Consider the following 15,745-nt stretch of genomic DNA (forward strand, 5'->3'; position numbering starts at 1 on the left):
ATATAAATGAAAAATTATATAAATACATAAAAATATATAAATGACCGTAATGAAATACATTAAATTGACTTGCTTGTATCAAAATTTCTCTACCTAAATATTTGTACTGAAATATATTATAATAAATTAGTGTACCTAAATGTTTGTGCCAAAATGTTTGCACCTAACTATATTATAATAAATTTGTGTACTTAAATGTTTATATAGAATATATTTATAATAAATAAATGTACCTAAATATATATACAAAAATATATTATCTTGAACTACTGTAGACCTAAGAAAAGAATAAGAGAAATTTTATTTGAACTCATGTAACCTCTTTCTACATCTAACTTACTCTTTTTACCCATATTATTTTTTATTAAAGAATTAATCTCTCTTTAAACCCAAATTTATTACCAAAACTACACTCTCAAACCCAATTCAAAATGTTAAATGATCTTTACACTCATTCCCTTTATAAAATAACATCTGTAATTGAATATTTTTTTTTTTTTTAAAGAAAAAAGAGGCGTCCTTGCCCCACCCCCTCTTCCCAATAGCATTTCCATGGCTACTTTTTCTTCTTTCTGCTACCAAACTCAAACATTTGCCTTTTTTATTTCTACTGATGTGCATAAGTAACAAATCAAACAATTCATCCCTTATATTTATCAACAAGCAAGGAAGTTTATAATCTAAGAATATTGGTAAGAAGTTTTTCCTTAGAATTTTTGAATTGCAGAAAGTTTAACAAACATTTGGGATTGATGAAAAAATTGAAACTCAAATACTCATCTTCTAAACTTAAAAAAAAAAAAAAAAATTGAAATCAAACGAACAAAATATTCATAAATTGAATCATACCTTAGTTGGAGGATTCAAAACTTCAAAATCACCATCCATCAATAAAAAAGTTTGTTTTTCTTTACAAGACCTATTAGGGTTTTAGCTAGAATGAATGTAGGATAAACAAGAAGTTATTGTAGGGTTTAATGGGTTTATTGATAAATTTGAATTTTATTATTAATTTCATTTTGTACTTAATAGTAATTATGCAATAGGGTAAAATAGACAATTAACAATTAAATTTAAGTTGGGTGTAAAAAGAGACTACATTGGTTCAAATAAAATGACAGAGAATATAAATGCTATCATTTAAACATGCTCCAGTACTAAACTAAATTTTAAATTTTGTTTTAGGCTTTAATCTAAACTTTATTTTATGTAAGAATGAAATATATCTTTTTTTATTTTTTATTTATTGAGTTTTTCAAAATTGTATTTAAACCAAAAGTATGAAATGTAGTTAACCGTTCCAAAAAAATGCAGTGACCAACTATTCACTGTAATTCACACCAACTATAATCTTCAATCGGATAATCTTTTAGAGAGATTGTCTACTTAAATTATATATTTTTTACATTACATGATATAGCGATTGATAGTTGAATTATATCTTTAAATTATTAAAAAACATAAACTCAATTGTTAATTACCACAAAGTTTAAAAACATGACCTCAAACAGTTAAATCCGTTCTTTAAATTATTAAAAAATAAACTCTACCATTAATTACCAGGGTCTATAAACATGACCTCGCACATTTTTCTAATGCATAAAACTAAGAAGACTGTCTTAAAAGTATGACTTTCTATAAACTCTTTATACCTCATATTTTTAGTAATATTAACACAAAATTTAATGTTAAAGTATCAGAAATTCTTAAGCATCCCATTTTGAGTCTACTTAAGCATTTCACAACTAAAAAATATTCACAAAAGCATTAGAGTCGTTGTCACATGTCCCACCATGATTGCCCATAAGTGGACAGATCAAAGCCCAACATCACCGTGCACAATCAAATCAACGGCCAAATTTCTCCACAACTGTGGCCCCCACAAGAAACGTAACCCAATTTGCTTAAGAACCGCTTTTCCGAATTTATGACCCAATAAAAGATCATAAAAAAACGGAGGGCGGCTGCTACCACTTTATGATTCCGAGGATCAAGATCGACTTCCGCACTTCCTTTGCCCAATCCGCCCCCGACACGTGTTCCACAGTGACAGAAAAGCCCCGTTACAAACCTAGACCACACGAGGCCGCCGACGTGGGCCCCGCTTGGAAATTAAATTTTCACATCTACCAGTCAAAAACTTCTAAAAGCGGAAATAATAACACCAAATAAAAATACAAAATATAAAATATATTATTTCACTTTCCACATATAGACATCCCCCCACCTCCTCCCAAAGGAGTACATTGACTTTTGCCCTACCTCTAAAACCCTAAATAGGCCACCCAAAAAACCCTCTATTTACAATTTCACCCCCAAAACCTTATGTATAATCTTATATTTCTAGAACCCTCCGCACTTTCGTCCACTTTTGTTGCCGTCTTATTGTCTACTTTTCCAACCCATATGGTTTCTTTGTACAATACCAGAAAGCTAAGTGGGCGTTTTTCTAATTTTCTCCAAAAACAAGGCCTCCTTGAGAAATAGGCTCAAGCTATTGGAGGGGCGTTTGTGACAAACTCGCGGTATAAGTGAGGTATAAAGGTAATAAACCAAAAAGTACAAGGGCTAGAGAGAGTCTCAGTATTCTATGATTAGTCCTCCCATTGGGGCTCTGTGGGGAATGCCCTTCCTTCTCTTGGCCGCTTTGTAATTAGCAGAAGTTGGAGGCGGCGTTGATGGAGTGAAGCTCTGAACTTTGTTGTTGCTGTGGTGGCTGTTGCTTTTGAACCTTGCAATTCCGTGGCTGCTACTGCTGTATGAGTCATCTGAATCGGAACCCGCCCTTGCCTTCGAGTACTTGTTCTTCTTCTGGGGATTACTGGATGACGTCCCCACAATCTGATTTGCAAATGCAATGGATTGAGATTAATTCGTTAGGAAATTAAAACCCAACAGTTTGAATTATTGGATTTCAAATGATTGAATTCAATGTTTAACATTCATATTAAAACTAATGATTTATGGCATTCAAGGCAATGAAGAAGTCAACTCATATGAATGCGTGACATTTGGTATTAACTCATTGGTTTGATTTTTGGTTGGAGAGTTCGAAACTTTCCTTCATTTTCTCAGCAACCAAACAACCAACCAACGGGAAAGTGAAACGGAAAAGGAGAACAATGTAAATACCTTGCAACCAAGAGAGCAAAATCTGAAGGAATCGAGGAGGCTGCGTTCACAGACTTCACAGGTATTTGTGACTCCTTTGCCGGGCCTAGGCTGAGGCCTCTCGTTCAGAAACACAACTCTGGCGCTGTTGATAATGTAGGTTTGGACTCCACTGATGTCCAGATGCTTCTGAATTTCGTTAACCCTTATCACATCATGGTAAGACGACCGCCTTATCTGTACAAATTCATCACCAAAAACCCATCAATTTTGACACTAAAAACTCAAAATTAAACGCACAAATTGGGGAACTGTGATTTCTCAATAAACGCAGATGCCAAATTTGATGGGAAAGCACAAATATCTGTGGCAAATTTGAGTACCTGAATAGCACGGTGGTCCTTGTGGTAAGAGAGGCAGAGAGAGCAGAGAGGGCCGTTCACGCAATCCAAGCAGTACATATTGCATTCAGACTTGTGAGAATCGGCATGGAGCTTGCAGTGAACAAAGAATTTCTCTTTCAGTAGAGGTTTCAGCCATGGCGGCCACCTGTTGTCCTCCTCGTCAGGACCTCCAGCACCCTGTTCAAAAACTCAATCAGAACCCAAAACCCACAAGGAAAATCACGAGAATCTGTGACAAAAAACAATCTGAACCCAGAAAAACAGAGCATTGAATCCAAAATTTGAATGCCGAGAGAGAGAGTGAGACCCAGAAAAGCAAATCAGAAATGAGAGTGTGGGGTTTTTACCATGATTCTCCTGCTCTTGGGCTTGATTTCTCTGACCGTGGTGTCTTGATTCTCGATCGCCAGCTTGAATGAACGGAAAGGAACACTGGTTTTCTCAACGCTGAGATGAGAAAGCAGGGAGAAAGTAGAGAGAGAAAATGTGTTCTGGTCAGAGAACGGATGAGGGTTTTTTAGGTTTATAGAAAAGGAAGAGTAGAGACGGTGAGGGAGGGAATGGGTTCTTGTAGAGTGGTAGATGGCGGTAGAGAGAGAGATGGGTCGTGCTTATCCTCACCAAGTGTTACACCGAAGCTGAGTCCGAAGCCGAACCTAAGAGATATGCGTTGGGTGCAAGGAACCCACCTCCTCCCTTCCCTTTTATTTCCCTTTCATTTTCTTCCCCACTTTCGTCCTGTCATTTCTCTCATATACATTATTCTTTTTCTTTTCCTTTTCCTTTTCTTTTCCATTTTTTTTTAATTTTATTGTATATTCTATTATTTAGAATTTTTATTGTCCCTAAGACCATTTCTAACCTTTGAGTTAAAACTTAAAATTTTTAATCCAGAAATAATTTTTCTGCTCTAACCTTTCTCGGTTAAATTTTTAGCCCAAGATTATTATAGAATGAATTTAGAATTAAAAAAAAATGAATTTAGAATAATTTTTTCTTAAAGTAACCTTTTTTAAAAAAATAATAATAATATAGACTATTCTAATTTAATTTTATGAACATTTTAATCAAAGAAACATTTAGATTCTAATAAATATTAAAAAAATTATTAAACCAATACCATGAAACTCGTGAAACACCATAAAAGAATATGAAACAAACAAAAGATTTTTTTTTTTAAAATTATTTTAGCCGTTGTATTTAAATTTGGACCGTTAGTTCTTTTTTTTTACCGTTAGATTTGATCATATAGATATCACTTGTCGAATTCAATGAATTTATAAATATGAAATTGAAATTAATACACATGTATGGTGGGGTTAACCCACTAACTCAAAAGAGAAATCTTAATTAAATTTGCCCAAAAAATGAGTTATGGGTTAAAACTCTTTTTTTTTTTTGACAAATGTGACAACCCGTTCCTAATTTTACGTTTTATAAATTTTAAAAGCGTGAATTGACGAAAATGCCCTAAATGCAAAGATTTTGACTTCCGTTGGCCAGTGTTTAGAGAGATGTATGAGTCATTCTTTTGGAGTATTTGCAAAGTAATCATTGCCACGAACGCATAGGCGAAACCGTTTACGAGTCCGGATTATAATGGTATAGTTACAGACGTTTTTGAAATTGGTTATTTAAAGTTTACCTATAAATAAATTGAACTCCCAACTTGTGGGAAAGAAACCAATCAGATTTTTAGCAAGAATAAGGGGACCAATCAGCTATTTTGTTTAAGTGACCAATTAGATATGTTAGAAGGAGGACCAATAAGAAATTAGAGAGAGGGATCAACCAATCAGGAAGGAGAGAGAAGAAACTCATCCCCTTCCCTTTCAACCCGTGCACACCACACAACCCAGTTCGACCTCCCATTTTCCAAGGCCGATTCCGGCCAACTCCGATGGAGTTTTTCGACACCACCACCACCATCTTGAAGCTCTCATTCCCCTCTATAAAACCCACCCAAGAACCACCTTGATTAACCACGGTACGTGGCGGGTTTAGGCCACGAAAGTTGACAAAAATCAACAGTGCTCCAGCCACTCTTTTCAATTTTTTGGCGAATCGACAAAGCGATGGCCAATGCCACCACTTGGGCTTTGTAGCCGATCATCCCATGAGAAAATCCCAACCAACCTTGACCTCGTTGGACCACCGTAAATGACGAATCGACGCCGGGAAGCTTTAGGCACCCGCCGACTTTGTGGGCAAAATTGACCATCTTCCATCCACTTTTGGACTTCGTGGCCGGTATGAAAGTTGTTCATCTCTTTGAGATCTTCATTTCTGTGAAATTTGAGAATTTTTAGAAATAGTGGAATTTTTCTGGCAAACCGTGGTGCTGGCACCACCGCCTGCGGCATTGCGTGGGCTGAGACCCACATCTTTGGCTAATTTGGATGCTCCAATTCTATAGTCAAAATACGATGTTTTAATGTAGTTTCGTAGTTGATCACCTAGTTGGCCATCACGGGGTCCTTGCATGAATTGACAATCCGACCGTTGGATCGTCACCAAACCTTAGTACCTTATAGTATGTAATATTTGAGGACCATACGAACTTACGGATCGGGAATCCGACATATGGATCTTTCTGAATCAGATTTGTAAGTTCGTAAAATAAAACATCGGTCGTCACTTAATTTTAGCAATTGACGGAGATCTGACCGTTGGATCGTTCTGAAACTTTAGGATGTTGTTCTAGAAGCATGATGTGGATCTTTGGAAGTTACGGATCTGAAATTCGATGTATGGATCTTCCGGATCGAGTTACGTTGGGTTGTGGACCCTACCGTTGATTTTTGACCGATGGTTGACTTTTGATCAATGGGCCTCAAATCATTCTAGAACGTCATTGGGATATGTTTTATGTAAGTTACGTGTTTTTATTAATAAGAGTTCTGAGATGTGATTGAATATTTGTTCTAGGTGATGATCGTTCATGACGTCTCGATATTCCTGCTAGGGAGTTGTGGTGCGTACCTCAGGTGAGTGGGTTTGTTCATTTTTATAGTATATATATGATTGATTGTTCCACAAATGTTTTTATATTGATTTATGCATTTTATGCCATGTTAATATATATTTTAAAATACTATGATATGGTTGAGTTTTAGATTGCATCATGGCATATCCATATGCATATTACCTGCATATAATTGTTATGAATGCTTGGAAGTGCTAGGGTGAACGCAGGATGCACAGGTAAGTTTAGGTGAGTTTAGGGTGTTATTTGAAATGATTGAGTTATGGCTTGACTATATTTCTGTTATAGGCAACTCCGACACTGTCATACATGTTACAATGATAGGCAACTTTGACCTTGTCGTGCAAGTTGCAATAATAGGCAACTTCGACATTGTCGTACATGTTGCAATACTAGGCAACTCCGATATTGTCATATAGGTTGAAATACTAGGCAACTCCGATATTGTCGTACAGGTTGCCAATGAGTCGTACAAGTTGCATTAGACAACTCCGACTCATGTGTTATCATAGATTGATTTATGATTCATACAGGTTGCCTATGAGTCGTACAGGTTGCATTAGACAACTCCGACTCATGTGTTATCATAGGTTGATTTATGAGTCGTACAAGTTGCGTTAGGCAACTCCGACTCGTGTGTTATCTTAGATTGATGAGCACCTGATTTTTTTATATACTGCTGCCGATATGTAGTGATTTGGAATATTCCTGGATTTACTGTTGATGTACATTTGATTTCATACTTATACGTAGTATGATTTCCTAAAAACTATACATGTATTACAGTGAGGGATTATACCGTTTAGAAGGTCTTTATTAAAGCGTTATTTTCATGCCCACTCACTCTTGTTTTTTTATCCTTCCAGGTTCTAGTAGCAGAGTTTTCGTATCAATGAGGATTCGTGGCAAATCTTGGTATTGGAGATTACCTTCAATGGTATGATTTTCAATCCACTCTACTGTACTTTACTTATGCTCTAACGCCACGTGTGAAATGGGTTCATTTCCGCTCACAGCGCACTCTCGTATTTATGCACATTTAGGTTTAAATTTATTCACATATTCCACATCACTATACTTGATGACTTTGTTACCTTCCAGGTGTTGGCCAGTACAACTCGATTTGAAGTCCTAGTGGACAATTGGGTCGTGATAAGTTAGTTTGGTATCAGGGCATAAGTTAGGGAATATTGCATTCATCACATGCGTGATGTAAGCATTCTTAATTCTTAAACCTAATTTCCGAATCTTGCCACCTCGTCGAGTATGAAAAATGTGTTAGTTTTCCTAAGTTGTGGGCAGTTTTGTCGACTTGTCGATGTTTTAGAAGATCAGTTTGGCGAATGCCTCTAAACTATAAGGGAAGAAATTTCATGCCAAGGAAGGATGTAGATTTGAGATAAGTTGATAGCCTTGAAGTAAGGCTGCTATATTGATAGTTGTGTATCCCAAGGGGAGAATTTCCTACCAATTCCACTACTATCTAGTCATTTCTTCCAAACTTTTCGAGTTAGGAAGCCATCGATAGTCTTGATTTCTTGGCAGTACCCGTTAATGTTTCACTTATTAGAATCCTTAAGAAGTTTTAATTTTCATCAAAATTTCCAAAGATGTCTTGAGTGACAATGTGGTGCTACAGGGGTAGCACTCGACGAAGGAACATCTTGGGATAATCACTTTTGGTCCCCGATAGCACAAATTTTTCCAAGCACACTAGTGATCATTCTGGATCTTCAAAAGGAAGATTGACTTCCGTTTAAGTCCATTCTAAAGTAGATTACTAGAAAATTTTATTTTCTTTAGAACACTCCAACCAATACAACTTTCCCACATTACTTTTGGTGCTATACTTGTCATTTTGATGAGCATTGGCATAGGAGTAAGAATTGTTATATCTACGGTCAGTAGAAATCCCCGAAGTCGTAAGTATATTCCCTAGAATTATGGCACCAGCTCCTAGTACCAGATCTTTACCAAAAGACTGACTAACAGTTATTGCTAGAGCCTACGAAACTAAATCTCGAAAAGTTAGGGGCAAACTCTGTTTTAAGACAGTAAACCTACGGTTGTGTTAACCATATTACCTATTTAGGTAATCAAACCTTCTTCAACTAGCCACCTCTTGATCACTTTCACAGGTAGATAGTAGAATCGAAATATGAGTTGATGTCTCACTGTTAGGGTGATTTGAGTGTCTAGAAAGCTGCGAAGACCTTTTTAGTTCGTGTCGTAAAGTTTTTAGTAGTATAGTACGTTTTGAGGATGTATAGCTTTGGTGTCATTTCTCAAAATTTTACTTGGGATGCTATTGAATGTGAGAAGTAGAATACACCATTGATCCACCTCGTTAACACCACATTTATTCTCCCTATTTCTTATCGAATAACTCCTATATCAGTTTTCCTTATGACTTTTCAAACAAGTCCTACTTCATTGAAAGAACTTAGTTATTAAACACTTTATCTTGGAAATCTTAAACTTATCTGTGAAGGTGAAAGATTGAGCTTCAAGATCGTACCTAGATTTCTTCGGATGACGATCCTCTACTTTGAATTGATGGTCTAATCGACCAACCTTTGTAAATCTAGTTTCCTTGTGTAGTTGATGAATTCATAATAGTCTTGTAGATGACTATCTCACCTATTCTAGTAACGAGATTAAGTTCTCCAATTATCAATAGTTGGGTTCATATCAAATTTCTCAAATATTACCTTTGTGTAAAGTGGTACTTCTCCTGGGAGATGTGATTTTGTAAATGACATTCTTTTCTTTTCTCCAAAAACGTAGTAGCGGAAGAAGGTTGGAATTCTCACAAAGTGCTGTGAAATTCGAGACAAACTTTGGTCTTGTCGACCAAGGAAAATTAGTTTGGTTTGGGATGTTAATCATGAATAAAGTTTTAGACAAATGAACTGTTGTCTCACCTTACCTTTTCTTTACACCTTTCGATGACATTGATCATTTGGAAACCCATGATGACATGTTTTCTGGATGTTTCGGTTGTGTTGAGTCAACATGATGGAGAATCGCTTATACTTTCCAACGGTTAAAACCATTCGAAATGAACTATCCTATTCATGACTGGAGTCAAGTGCTATTATATTCATTTAAAATATCGGATGACACTTCTCGGTGAGAACGTGTCTAGAACCTTTACCAACCTTAGATTTCTCAAACATCTTCATTTGAGTTAAGCCAAAATTTTTGATAGTGATGATGGAAGAACTAAATCAACTTCTACGATTGCACTATCGTGTATTATTCCGATTCTGCAAATGTAATTACTATTTAATGCAGCAAAAGACATATGTATACTTGAACACTTTCGGCTTGTCTTATCTCGCCTCAGTTGGAGTTTACATGTAATGTTTTGATGTTACTTGCGAGATATCAAGAAATGGTGCGAATAGTCATAATCACTTCTTGTATATGAAGGGAGTTGGGAAATATCATCATACACTTTCGGTACGAGGTATCTTGTACATGTGGAGATGATGATGATGTTTCGATGTCTATAAATCAACTTGACAAGATAACCCATTTTCTTTTCATTGGTCCAGAGGGACTACATTTTTGACCACTTGGTAAAATTCCTCATTCATGAGATGATCAGATTTCTCGGGTGTTTAGACTAGCGTCTATTCTAATGGGGATTCCATATTCATCTCTTTGTGTTGAAAGGTATTCTAGTCAATTTTGGGGTCCATGTCTACCCTACTACACTTTGTATTATTTTTTGAAACAAGCAAATTGTCTAGAGGAGTTGCTAGGGCATTGATAGTTAGTCGTGAACATTAAATTCTCAATCACTCAACAAATACTCTGCTAAATGAATCTTAACCATTGGTGATTGAATGTTTCAGAAGCTACCGTTGTAGTGAGATGTCATACATTAATTTCAATTTCCTTGTATTCTAGATTTGTTGGACTTTCAAATTCTTGATTGTTTTTATTGGCGTAGTTTTGCTAAACTCGAGGGAAAATTCAATATGAACTTGCTCACTATAGTGTTATGAACTGCATTGTTGGGTTATGTGGTGTGTATGTTGCTACTATATCTCACCATGACACATGTTTCATTTCCAAGTCTTTGGAAGCCTTCTTGAAGGCTGTATGCATTAAGCTTTGTCACATATCACATTTCATCCTCAGACTAATGGTTAGTGTGAATGAACTATCTGGATATTGAAGGACATATTGCTTTTGAATATTTTACAATTTAGCCAATCATGGTAGACACTTACCTTGGTTAGAGTTTATGTGTAACTACGGTTACATTTCTGGTTTGGCTATGGTATTGTTTGAGCCTTGGTATAGAGATTTTACGCACGGAACATGTTTGATAGATGAGTACTGCAAACAGGTATTTGAATGATCGAGGTTACGATATAGAAATTATGATTATTGTTGATGTTACCTGTGAGGGTAGTGCATGAGCAAAATATTGCACCCTCAGAAATTTGTTACCTGCTTATTGAGACAATAGTGAGTTGTCGGTATTGCGGGCTGCAGACCGTAATATCAATAACTTATTCGTTGGGTTCGTTAAGCAAGTAGACAAGTAAATCATTTTATGTTAGCATTTGTATTTACTTATTTAATTAATTATTCATTGTTTGGGCTCGACCCAAAGATTTAACATGCTTATCTTCGGAATATGTAACGCAACGAGTGCGTAGGTGAATTTTTTTTTTATGTTTAGTTTGGATTTCAGTGCAATTATTTTAAATCTTACACTAATATACACGTAGTTTGGCGTATGTTATTATATACCTATTTTGACTTTCTACTTTATAAAAGTATTGTATTATAGTATTATATAAAAGGAGAAGGAAAGTTTGAGTTTGGAGGCATGAAAGAGGAATCACTGCACTTCGATCGTGACATAATGGCATTCTCTTTTATCCAGGCGCTCTAACTTGATTTCTTCTTTATACATCTTCTTTCTATCCTAAGTATTTTAATGCATAGCAAGTGATTTTAAATTTCGGGGATGAAATTTTTTAAGGTGGGTAGATTGTGACAACCCGTCCCTAATTTTACATTTTATAAATTTTAAAAGTGTGAATTGACGAAAATGCCCTAGAGGCAAGGATTTTGACTTCCGTTGGCCATTGTTTAGAGAGATGTATGAGTCATTCTTTTGGAGTATTTGCGTAGTAATCATTGCCACGAACTCATAGGCGAAAACTGTTTGCGAGTTCGGATTATAATGATATAGTTATGGACGTTTGAAATTGGTTATTTAAAGTTTAGCTATAAATAAATTGAACTCCCACCTTGTGGGAAAGAAACCAATCAGATTTTAAGCATGAATAAGGGGACCAATCAGCTATTTTGTTTAAGTGACCAATTAGATATGTTAGAAGGAGGACCAATCAGAAATTAGAGAGAGGGATCAACCAATCAAGAAGGAGAGAGAAGAACTTCATCCCCTTCCCTTTCAACCCGTGCACACCACACAACCCAGTTCGACCTCCCATTTTCCAAGGCCGATTCCTGCCAACTTCGGTGGAGTTTTTCGATGCCACCACCACCATCTTGAAGCTCTCATTCCCTTCTACAAAACCCACCCAAGAACCACCTTGATTAACCACGGTATGCGGTGGTTTGAGGCCACGAAAATTGATGAAAATCAACAACGCTCCGGCCACTCTTTTCAATTTTCCAGCAAATCGACAAAGCGATGGCCGATGCCATCACTTGGGCTTTGTAGCCCATCATCCCAGGAGAAAATCCCGACCAACCTTGGCCCCGCTGGACCAACATAGACGACGAATCGACGCCGGGAAGTTTTAGGCACCCGCCAACTTTGTGGGCAAAATTGACCATCTTCCGTCCACTTTTGGACTTCGTGGCTGGTATGAAAGTTGTTCCTCTCTTTGAGATCTTCATTTCTATGAAATTTGAGAATTTTTAAAAATAGTGGAATTTTTCCGACAAACGTGGCGGCCAACCACCGCGTGTGGTGACGCGTGGGCCATGACCCCACCTAACCATCTTTGGCTAATTTGGATGATCCAATTCTACATTTGACATCCATTTAGTGAAATTACGATGTTTTAATGTAGTTTCTTAGTTGACCACCTAGTTGGTCGTCACGGGGTCCTTGCATGAATTGACGATCCGACCGTTGGATCATCACCAAACCTTAGTACCTTATAGTACGTAATATTTGAGGACTATAGGAACTTACGGATCAGGAATCCGACATATGGATCTTTTCGAATTAGATTTGTAAGTTCGTAAAATAAAACATCATTTTAGCAATTGGCGAAGATCTGATTGTTGGATCATTCTGAAACTTTAGGATGTTGTTCTAGAAGCATAATGTGGATCTTTGGAAGTTATGAATCGTAAATCCAAGTTATGGATCTTCCAGATCGAGTTACGTAGGGTTGTGGACCTTACCGTTGATCTTTGACCGACGGTTGATTTTTGGTCAATGGGTCTCAAATCATTCTAGGACGTCATTGGGATGTGTTTTATGTAAGTTACGTGTTTTATTGATAAGAGTTCTGTGACGTGATTGAATATTTGTTCTAGGTAATGATCGGTCGTGACGTCTCGATATTCGTGCTAGGGAGTCGTGGTGCAGACCTCAGGTGAGTGGGTTTGTTCCTTTTTATAGTATATATATGATTGATAGTTCCACAAATGCTTTTAAATTGATTTATGCATTTTATGCCATGTTAATATATATTTTAAAATGCTATGATATGGTTGAGTTTTAGATTGCATCATGGCATATCCATATGCATATTACCTGCATATAATTGTTGTGAATGCTTGGAAGTGCTAAGGTGAACGCGAGACGCACATGTAAGTTTAGGTGAGTTTAGGGTGTTATTTGAAATGATTGAGTTATGGTTTGACTATATTTCTGTTATAGGCAACTTCGACACTGGCATACAGGGTGCAATAATAGGCAATTCTGACACTGTCGTATAGGTTGCAATAATAGGTAACTTTGACATTGTCGTACATGTTGCAATACTAGGTAACTTTGACACTATCGTACAGGTTGCCTATGAGTCGTACAGGTTGCATTAGACAACTCCGACTAATTTGTTATCATATATTGATTTATGAGTCGTATAGGTTGCGTTAGGCAACTCCTACTCGTGTGTTATCATAGATTGATGAGCACCTGATTTTTTTATATATTGCTGCCGATATGTAGTGATTTGGAATATTCCTGGATTTACCGTTGATTTACATTTGATTTCATACTTATACGTAGTATGATTTCCTGGAAACTATACATGTATTACAGCGAGGGATTATAACGTTTAGAAAGTCTTTATTAAAGCGTTATCTTCAGGCCCACTCACTCTTGTTTTTTTTATCCCTCCAGGTTCTAGTAGCAGAGTTTTCGTATCGATGAGGATTCGTGGCAAATCTTGATATTAGAGATTACCTTCGATGGTATGATTTTCAATTCACTCTACTGTACTTTACTTATGCTCTGACGTCACGTGTGAAATGGGTTCATTCCGCTTACAGCGCACTCTCGTATTTAAGCACTTTTAGGTTTAAATTTATTCACATATTTCACATCACTATACTTTATGGTTTCGTCAACTTCCAGGTGTCGGCCAATACAACTCGATTCGAAGTCCTAGTAGACAATCCGGGTCAGGATATGTCCAGAAAGGATAGAACTGTATTAATAATCAAATATGAATGGAAACATTTGCATCTTCTGCTAGAACATTAAACAAAAATTCAGGTCCTAATTCATCCCAACCAAAGCTTCCGCCATGCTTAAGAATATACGCCACCACCATGTGGGTTGCACGATTGCATTGTTGAGGGGTAAAGATAAACTTCACCGATTGGAATGACTGCATCATATTCCAAATATCAACTAAATAGACCTCCATCAACACATCAATTTGAATCTCCTTATTTAACATTTGAACCAAACCTTTTGAATCAGACTCCACTTCCAATGCCTCCTCGGATGCATGAAATCCCCTTAAAACAGACATCTCCAGACCCTGTTTTATGGTTGCCGCCTCAGCCATATTTGACGATAAGAAATACTCCCCACCATTTCCTCCCACCATCTTTGGAATTCCGGCAAAGTCACGAAAGACCCAACCCACTCTACCTACCTTTGTTTCCTTCTGCCATGCCGCATCAGTATTTAATTTTAACCTGCCAAATTCAGGTTTCCTCCATCCCTTTGCGCTGACTTCAACCTGGGAAACATCCTCCATCCCTTTGCTTTAAACCCGGTTACTTGACGTAACCACAACTCAACTGCAATATGAGGCAAGATACGATTATCGTTAAAAACAGCTTCATTGCGACATTTCCATATACGCCACAAACCAAATGCACTTCGTTGTAGCACTGAATCTACATCATGCCCCTAACCCACGCGGTCTAAGAGTATTTTCCATCCCCCCTGAAAGTCTTGTGCCCCAAAAGAGCTCATATCAATTTGTAATGATGTACCAAACCAAAATGCTTGGCTAAATTCACAGTTAAAAAATATATGTGCTTCTGTTTCATCAGTAGCTCCACATAATTCACATATATTCTTAACTCGAATTCGACGCCTTTCCAAATTATGTCTCACTGCCAGAGATTGACGGCAAGCTTGCCAAAGAAACAACCTAATTTTATGAGGAACCATCACCTTCCATGTTTTCTGCCAAAGACCATCCATAGAGGGCGATTGGAACAAATTGAGATAAATTTAGGACTTAAAATTTGAGTTTCACTCCAATATTTGGATTAAGTATAATTATTACTAGTGATTTGGGTTTGGGGCATACCTATTCCCTTTTTTGTTTATATTTTGAAGTAATTATGTGACACGAGACATGACATATATTGTTTCTTTTTTTAATTCACGTATATTGAGGTCCCGATAATCTCTTGTCCTAATCAAGCTTTGTCCCAATTACTAATCTCACTTAATTTTGTTTTCTATTTTTTCCAAATGACAAAACAAAATAAGATATTTTATAAATAAGTGCACCCCTACCCACAACAAAATTATGCTATCTACATCGGAATTTTTTTTTTGTCAATACAATTTAAATTGGGATTAACAACTAAAGATTAATCATTAAAAATATTTTGTCCTAGTATTCATGTGAGTTAGATCACAAAATTGCTTGTAACCAAGTACAGAAAACCAAATGACTAAAAACTATTTTATTTTTAACAAACGATATTTTCAACATTAAAGGAGAGGGAGTGTCGCTAGCCCAGTGTAAGGCTTAAC

At 36.6% G+C, this 15,745-nt stretch overlaps 2 protein-coding genes across 2 annotated transcripts; both read right to left on the bottom strand.

The window, feature by feature from the left end:
* Positions 1-2,171: 2,171 nt before the first annotated feature.
* Positions 2,172-4,146, bottom strand: LOC137731595 (protein RGF1 INDUCIBLE TRANSCRIPTION FACTOR 1). The gene is made up of 4 exons (XM_068470750.2): positions 3,863-4,146; positions 3,495-3,692; positions 3,133-3,348; positions 2,172-2,841 (listed from the first exon to the last, which is right to left on the bottom strand). The coding sequence occupies exons 1-4, from the start codon at positions 3,863-3,865 to the stop codon at positions 2,581-2,583; spliced, it is 678 nt and encodes a 225-aa protein (XP_068326851.2). The 5' UTR covers positions 3,866-4,146; the 3' UTR covers positions 2,172-2,580.
* Positions 4,147-14,177: 10,031 nt separating this feature from the next.
* On the bottom strand, positions 14,178-14,726 carry LOC137732903 (uncharacterized). The gene has a single exon (XM_068472152.2). The coding sequence runs from the start codon at positions 14,724-14,726 to the stop codon at positions 14,178-14,180; it is 549 nt and encodes a 182-aa protein (XP_068328253.2).
* Positions 14,727-15,745: the final 1,019 nt, after the last annotated feature.

Source organism: Pyrus communis, chromosome 16 (genome assembly GCF_041283825.1).
Source record: "Pyrus communis isolate YQ-2024b chromosome 16, ASM4128382v1, whole genome shotgun sequence".
NCBI classification, from domain to species: Eukaryota; Viridiplantae; Streptophyta; class Magnoliopsida; order Rosales; family Rosaceae; genus Pyrus; species Pyrus communis.